General features: G+C 45.2%; 1 protein-coding gene across 1 annotated transcript in view; it reads left to right on the forward strand.

The window, feature by feature from the left end:
- Nucleotides 1-8,634, forward strand: part of lrrc9 (leucine rich repeat containing 9) — a gene marked incomplete at both ends in the record, with an annotated part of 76,473 nt that overhangs the window by 19,518 nt on the left and 48,321 nt on the right. Inside the window, 7 exons of the mRNA XM_084311177.1 lie at nt 1,415-1,532; nt 2,510-2,633; nt 2,732-2,878; nt 3,197-3,321; nt 3,433-3,594; nt 8,150-8,269; nt 8,391-8,582. Of these exons, the coding sequence (XP_084167303.1) occupies nt 1,415-1,532; nt 2,510-2,633; nt 2,732-2,878; nt 3,197-3,321; nt 3,433-3,594; nt 8,150-8,269; nt 8,391-8,582 (988 nt within the window). The remainder of the gene's footprint in view (nt 1-1,414; nt 1,533-2,509; nt 2,634-2,731; nt 2,879-3,196; nt 3,322-3,432; nt 3,595-8,149; nt 8,270-8,390; nt 8,583-8,634) is intronic.

The following is an 8,634-nucleotide window of genomic DNA, read 5'->3' on the forward strand; positions in this document are numbered from 1 at the left end:
CCCATGTTTGTGGTGCTGCAAAGGAGCAGACATGTAGTACCCTGTAGTGCCATGTAGTACCATGTAGTACCCCGTAGTGCAATGTAGTACCCTATAGTACCCTGTAGTGCCATGTAGTGCCATGTAGTACCCTGTAGTACCCTGTAGTGTCATGTATTACCCTGTAGTGCCCTGTGGTACCCTGTAGTGCCATGTAGAGCCATGTAGAACCCTGTAGTGCCATGTAGTACCATGTAGTACCATGTAGTACCCTGTACCCTAACTAAACTACCCTGTAGTAAACTACCCAGTGGTACCATGTAGTACCCTGTACCATAACTAAACTACACAGATTAATCTAAAGGTCAGTCCCCGACCAGGTGAGATCAGGGTAGGTTGAAGGAGAGAGAGAAAAGATGAGTCTTAAGCAGGGATTTAAAAGCTTCGACAGAGCAGGCGCCCCTGATGACGGCAGGTAATTTGTTCCACAGGTAGGGAGCGCGGTAGACAAAGGCTCTGTGGCCGGCGGATTTCTTTTTAACCCTAGGGGTCGATAGAAGCCCCGCATTTTGTGAGCGCAGAGCACGAGCGGGCGAGTATCGGGAGATGAGATCGGATAGATAGAGCGGTGCAAGCCCATTTAAAATTTTGTAGGTGAGGAGTAGCACTTTAAAGTCAGAACGGGCTTGGATAGGAAGCCAGTGTAGGGCGGACAAAACTGGTGTGATGTGATCAAATTTTCTAGTTCTAGTTAGTATCCGTGCAGCCGCATTTTGCACGAGTTGAAGATTTTTGATGCTTGAATTAGGTAGGCCTGAAAAAAGTGCATTACAGTAGTCCAGACGTGATGAGACAAAAGCATGAATCAGGGTTTCAGCATCAGCCAGAGTTAAAATGGGGCGTATTTTTGCGATATTACGAAGATGGAAGAATGCAATTTTGGTGACATTTTTTATATGTGCATTAAATGAGAGGGAGGAATCAAAAATGACTCCGAGGTTTTTTATGGTGGAGCTCTGGGATACATGTACTTGGCATCTGATTGGCCAAAAACATCAGCTCCCTGCATCAATAACCAATCAGATGTTTTGGCCAGTCCAAGTACACACAATGTGCCAAACCATTGATCAGAGACTGGGAAATATTTATTTAAATTTGTATTTTTATTTAAATGTGTAAAACTTAAAGTTGCTGGTCCATCTGGGAGTCTGTGGAAAACCGTTGTTTTGCGCGTGCATGGGCTTGAAAAGTGATTCAGAGCTCTATTTCTGCTGGGCAGATAAACTTAAGTTCTACAAAGTTGCAAAGCAGCTTTAACTTATATAGTGATGGAAAGAGATCATGTTTATGATTAAACAGAATGAGACCCATAATTTAACCATGCCTCATCAACTACAGTGCATAATTGTTTGAATCTAATCTGAATTGTATCTAGTAATCACAAGCGCTGGCTGGAGTACTTGTTCTACGTGGCTGACCCTGGAAAAACTGACGAGAGGAATGAGCTGTTATACATTCTAGAGAATGGCTTCAAAACAGCAGAAAATTACAAGGTGCATATATTGTAATTGATCATTGACTCCATCAGGCATGCCTGGGGGAGATCATTTACTCGGTCCGATGTCTCTGTGTGTGTGTGTCCACAATGAATCTCGCAAACTACAAGGCTGATTCAGATGAAACGTCGCCAATAGGCTAACAGCTGGCCAAGGACCTGAATTCTCTTAATATTTTTCTAATCGGTCAACGACAAATATTTTATTTGAATTTATTTCCACCATTATCCATTAAAAATGAGATATTCAGTATGAAGTTACACCTTTTGAATACAAGAGGGCGATATTGTACAGGTTCCCTGCTCTGAGCCTCCAGTAAAATCAGCTCTCTAGCCCCTGTTTACAACAATGGACATGCCATAGTGAACCTATTGTTGTTGTATGCATTAAAAACATTTATGAATCATTTCCATCATTGTCCATTGAAATAAACCCTGCCCCTTTCATATCTCATTAACCATTTGTTGTAGAGACTTATGGGACTTTCATAGATTAACCACGCTCCCATGATTAAGTGTGTAATAGTGTTTTAGTTTAATGTATAATAGTGTGCTAGTGTAATAATGTGTAATAATGTAATAGAAATAGTACAGGAAGATCTGCTTTCATTGGTCTATTTTTTCCCCGCCCCCTACACTTAAACGCTGCGTAATGTGTAGGCTACTGTCTGTCACAGTTGGGATTTTTTTCTCCCACTTTTCACCGACAGTGGATGACAGTAGATGTGTATCATGTGCGAGTGTGTTTGGATACTGATAATTATAATTCATGTTAATAGATGGTCTCTGCATTTGTTACTGTAGTTGCGTTTGTTTGCTCTAAGAGAGAGAGAGAGAGAGAAACGTGTGGCTGGTGGAGAACTACACTACTGTGCGCACCTAGTTTTCCAGTTTCTCATACAAGCTTCACATCTTTTATATTCCTTCACAAGCTTCAGAGTTTCCCCCTATGGTTCTATGTTGTGATTCTGCCAGGCCCAGGGGAGAGAGTGTGCTGTGCCCTTGTCCAACAGCCTAAGTGTGACTGAACAGCCCAGGATTGAGTACACGATACGCCAAGCCAGCCAAGGCTCTGCGGACTTTATCCCCTTCAGACATGGTCTGTGAGTTGTACTGTGACAACCCCCTGTATCCCTCTCGCTGTCCGCGACTGTCCTCTGAATAGCTGACCTTGCGTTTTATTCTTTCTGTCTTCAGGACAGATCATTGTGTCCAAGGTGTTCCTGGGCCGGAGCTTTCCCGTCCGAGAGGCAGAGCCAGTGGACAGCTCCGTATACCCCACAGCCCACTCCGTGTATCGCAGTGTCTGCAGTGCCAAGCATGGAGCTACGCTGGGTGCAGCAGGTACGTATCAAAGGCATGATTTCCAAACAGGCACATGCACATCCATAGCATTCTGCAGGTGCCTGGTAGCAAAAGCGTATCCTAAAAGCATTTTTGTTTCAAAAAGCACGTTTTCTTTTTTTTCATTTCATTATTTAATGCTGTGCTCAATGCTGTGTTCGCAGCATTTAAGTAATGAAATAAAAAAGAGGAATCACACTTGCGAACACAAAAGCAATGTGTGGGTAGTTTTCAAAGACAGGCATTGCTTGAATAGGAACCCTTTTTCCCCGGAGTGCTGCACATTGTTATTTCACTTTGGGTTGTTTTTCCATTCAGGGGGACCTTGCTCTTTCAAACTGAACACCAGCTGTGAGTGCAGTCTCAAACAAAGCCAGTGGTTTGTGTTTGATCACAGTCTCGCCTCACCTGAATACATCATCGACTTTGAGTATATCTCCAAGGTAATGGGTTCCTGCTTTGTTACAAATTATTTACCTTATCAACAATACTCTTGCTGAAAGTTGCTGTTTAAACCTTGTTTTTCTTTTTTTGCATGTGTTCTGTGTCGCTAGGACCCAGCTCAACGCGGCTTCTCGGACCTCCACAGTGACATCGCCCTGGACATGGAGGCCCTCGACATGGAGCCTGTGGTGATGCCAAAGCCCAGGATGTTGAGCCTGGATGAGAAGATTCTGCTGAACGTGGCCAGAGCTACTGTCCTCAGTCAGATTACCGTAAGGATTTGGGAACTTTTAAAGGAATACCTTTTTAATTATTAATAGATTTTTAACTTTAGTTTGGCAAATGTTCTCTTTACCAAACACTTTATGAGGGAAATAAGTTCCTGTATCTGTGGCTCAGCTTAACTTGACATGTTAGCATTGTTAGCACTCCTCACTGGAACCAAGGGGCACCACCGCTGGCTACAAGTGTCTGGTTAAGAAGAATTATTCAAAATATCACTCTTCCTACTATAATACTATGTCTCTACTACTATGCACTCAACACTGCAGCACCCAAGTTTCAACACTTTTTGATGAACAAGACCCTCTTCTTGGGACCAAGTAAGGTTTCGTCGATAATCCAATGTACAGTTACCCCCCCCCCCCCACCCCGCCTACACAACCCCCCCCCCCCCCCACCACCTCCTATGTACAGTTTCCCCCCCACCCCACCCCACCTACCAACGTCCTACCTACCAACCTCCTCCAATGTACAGTTTCTTCGTCAAATGTATATACTCTCTTTTTTAGACTCTTCTTGTATCAAAAACAGTACTGTATTTGTAAATCTGGTATGTCATAAATGTATAGATGTAGCAGTACTGTATCTTTATGTCATGTATGTCATATATGTTATCTTACTTACTTAGGCCCATCGCTCACAATGGAGCATAGGCCATCTACGACTTTTCTCCATCCAACACGGCTTTGGGCTGTCCTTTCTGCCTCCCCCCAGGTAGTTCCTTGTCTCTTGAGCTCCGCCTCAGTGTCCTGCCTCCAGGTGTTCTTAAGCCGCCCTCTCTTCCGCTTCCCTTGGGGATTCCAAGTCAGGGCCTGGCGTGTAGTACTGGTAGCCGGTTTCCTCAAAGTGTGGCCTATCCATCCCCACTTTCGTCTCAGGATCTGCTTCTCCACTGGTTCCTGTCTTCCTTTCAGCCATAGTTCCTCATTCTTGATTTTGTTTGGCCACCGGATCCCAAAGATGCGTTTCAGACAGCTGTTTATAAAGGTCTGTATCTTCTGCAATGTTCTTTTCGTCATTCTCCAAGTCTCTGAACCGTAGAGAAGGACAGATTTGACATTTGAATTGAAGAGCCGCACTTTGGTTGTCATGGCGATGTCCTTGGAGGACCAGATGTTCTTCAGAATGATGAATGCTGCTCTGGCTTTGCCTACTCTTGCTGTGACGTCGCCATCTGTGCCGCCCTTCTTATCCAAGATACTGCCTAGGTAAGTGAAGGAGTTGACTTCCTGTATGGATTCATCACCTACTGTGACTGTGTTGTTGGTAGAGGTGTTGATCATCATTAGGTTGGTTTTCTTCCTGTTTATTCTCAACCCAGTCTCAAGGGATGTAGTTGCCAGCTTGGTTGTCTTGTCCTGCATCTGGTTGTAGTTGTGTGACAGGAGAGCCAGGTCATCAGCAAAGTCGAGGTCATCCAGTTGTGTCCATAGGGTCCACTGTATGCCGTTTTTATTTCCTTTTGTGGTGGTCTTCATAATCCAGTCTATGACTAGAAGGAATAGAAAGGGCGATAGGAAGCATCCCTGACGCACACCGGTCTTGACCTCAAAACTCTCTGACAGTTGGCCTGCATGTAAAACTTTGCATGATGTTCCTTGATAGGTGTTTTGAATCAGAGTGATGATTTTCTTTGGGATACCATAATGCCTCAGCAGTTTCCACAGAGTCTCTCTATCCACACTGTCAAAGGCTTTTTCATAGTCTATAAAGTTTATGTATAATGGGAGTTCCATTCGATGGATTGCTCTATAATGATGCGCAGGGTGGCGATCTGGTCCGTGCAAGATCTGTTGCTCCGGAAGCCTGCCTGCTGGTCTCGAAGCATGGGATCCACAGCAACACTCATTCTGTCCAGTATAATTCTGTTGAGTACTTTTCCCGGTACTGATAGAAGCATTATTCCTCTGTAGTTGTTTCAGTTGGTAAGATCTCCCTTTTTTGGTAGCTTGATGATGATTCCATCTTTCCATTCTTCTGGAATCTTTTCTTCCTCCCAGATCTTGGTGAAGAGGCTATGAAGCATATCTACCGCAGTCTTCAAGTCGGCCTTGATGGCTTCCGCTGGTATTTCATCTGGTCCTGCAGATTTTCCGTCCTTTGTTGAGATAATAGCTTTTTTGATCTCTGCTTTGCTGGGTTTATCACAGTTTATTGGAAGTGTTCTCTCCGCTGGTGTAATGTCCGCTGGCTCTGTCGGGGCTGGTTGGTTCAGTAGTTCTTTGAAATGTTCAGCCCATCTTCTCCGTTGGTCCTCTGTTGTTATAAGTGGGTTTCCCTGTTTGTCTTTTACCGGTTTGTCCGTTTGTTGGAACTTGCCTGCTAACTTCCTAGTGATCATATAGAGGTCTTTCATGTTGCCTTGCCCTGCTGCTGTTTCTGCTTGTTTGGCTAAGTTGTCTATGTGATCTCTTTTATCCTTCTTAATGCTACTCTTCACCTCCTTATTGGCTTGGGTGTATTCTTCCTGTGCCTTTGCTTTTGCTGATCTTGTTTTGCTTGTGTTCAGTTTCTCTTTCCTCTCCTTTCTTTCTTTCAGTTTCTGGAGTGTTTCCATTGAGACCCATTCCTTGTGTTTTGTCTTCTTCTTTCCCAATATTTCTTTGCAGGTGTCCAGCCACAACGTCTTTGTGTGCTGCCATTGAGTTTCTATGTCCACATCTGTGTCTTCATCCTGTTCCTGTAGTTGCTGGTACCTGTTGGTAAGGCTGATCTGGAATCTACTCTGTATTTCTTTGTTCCTAAGAAGTCCAACGTCATATCTGGTTCTTGCGCCGGTGGTTGTGGCATACTTCTTCAGACGTAGTTTTATGATCGTCAGCACGAGATGATGGTCTGATGCCACGTCTGCCCCTCTCTTGACTCGTACATCTTGCCATGACCTCCTGAACTTTCTGTTGATGCATATGTGGTCTATTTGATTCTCCGTAACTTGATCTGGAGATCTCCATGTGGCCTTGTGGATACGTTTGTGGGGGAAGATGCTGCCTCCTATTACCAGTTGGTTGAGGGAGCACAGGTCTGCAAACCTTTCTCCATTTTCATTCATCTGCCCCAATCCATGTACGCCCATGATGTCTTCGTAGCCTATGTTGTTGGCTCCTATCTTGGCGTTGAAATCACCCATGAGGATGGTGATATCTTTTTCTCTCCGTCTGTCCAGTACAGCCTGCAGTTGTTCATAGAAATTGTCTTTCTTCTCGTCTTCGGTGTCGTTTGTCGGCGCGTAGCACTGAATGATGGATAGTCTGATGTTGTCCTTCTTAGTGGTGAACTTGGCGGTGATGATTTGTGGGTTCACCGGTTCCCAACCAATGAGAGAGCGCTGTGCCTCCGGAGCCAGCATCAGGGCCACCCCTTCCGTGTGTGGGGCGCCTTCTTCTGTATGACCAGAGTAGAGCACCATCTCCCCAGATGCCAATCTCAGTTGTCCTGCTTGTAGCCACCTTGTCTCACACAAGCCAAGGAGAGAAATGTTGTAGTTCCTCATCTCCTGTGCTACCTGGACTGTCTTCCCTGGTTCGTACATCGTCCTGATGTTCCATGTGGCAATTCTAGTGGTTTTCCTGGGGGTTAAGAGGGGAGTCGGCCTTACAGCTTCCTTTCGGCTTTCACTGCACGGCGTCATGCGCCTCCTGTGTGGGAGCCCTTCTTTTCCCAGGTCGAGTTGGTTTTGAATTATCGTAGATGCTTTAGTAACGTGCTTTTTTTCCAGGTAGGGTTGTTGGCCCTACGCAAACCCATTTAACCTCTGGGGGAGGGTTTTGGAGTTGGCTTGTTAGTCCTCTTCCCACGCCTATTGTCTTCCAGGTGATGGATTGCAGCCTCATACCACGTGAGGCCAGACAGGCTGAGGGTCGTGTACAAGCTGTCTCGGCACGTCAAGCCCAACCAACTCCTGCTACTGTGTATTGAAAGCTGCACTAGGCGAGCTAACCCTACCAGCAACGCAAGACAGAGATAATATATAACATATATTATATGTTATGATGAATTGAAAATGGGGGACCCTGATGTAAACAAGACGAAAGTCTTTCTCTGGTCTGCATCCCCTTAACAATTGTGTGTATTGAGCCGTACTGTATTGTACCCATTCTGCAATCTGTTAATAAAATGTTCAATCAATCAATCAATCAATCAATCAATCAATCAATCAATCAATCAATCAATCAATCAAACATAGTTACTCAGCTGAAAGAGTTGTACCCTTCCTGCTGACTTGTCATACAGAACTTGTAAGTCGCTTTGGATAAAAGTGTCAGCTAAATTACTAAATGTTCCTTCAAGTGAGTCTGATACCATGTCATTGACCTACACTGACCCCCTCTGTCACTCCGCCGCATACATGCAGCAAGAACAAAGAGACTCAGACTCAGCTTCTTTCCCCAAGCCATCAGAACACTGAACACTGATCTCTCCACATACAAGCACACATGAACACACGCACGCACGGGCATGGCCACCTTTATTTCACTACATGTCTCGTGTATGTATGTGACTAATAAATCTCTTGAAACTTGCATCTTGAATCCTCCTGCGCCCAAGGTGCTGAACCTCCATGGCAACAGTCTGAATAAGCTAAAGGAGATCTCCTGCATGTTTTCCCTGCGACACCTGACCATCAGCTTCAACAAGTTCACACACCTGAGTGACATCTCACGCATGGTGAGAGCGAACACAACTCCGCCTGCACTGGCCACCAATCACATATTGCCTTTTGATGTCCATTTCCGGTTTTGTTTTTATTGTTGTTGTTGTTGTTGTTGTTCTTGTCACTTCCCTTTAGCCCAACCTGGAATTTTTGGATGCCAGCCACAACCAGATAGTCACTCTGGACGGGATGCGAGGCCTGGTACGGCTGGAGCAGCTGGACCTGAGCTGGAACAGGCTGACCAAGGCCAGGGATGAGACAGCTGTGCTCCGAAAACACGCCCCTGGCCTGTTGAGACTGGATGCACGACTCAACCCCTGGCACAGGGTACAGTTCACAACCCCTGGCACAGAGTACAGTTCACGACCCCTGGCACAGG

This window comes from Notolepis coatsorum (genome assembly GCF_963971535.1).
Source record: "Notolepis coatsorum genome assembly, chromosome: 3".
NCBI lineage: Eukaryota > Metazoa > Chordata > Actinopteri > Aulopiformes > Paralepididae > Notolepis > Notolepis coatsorum.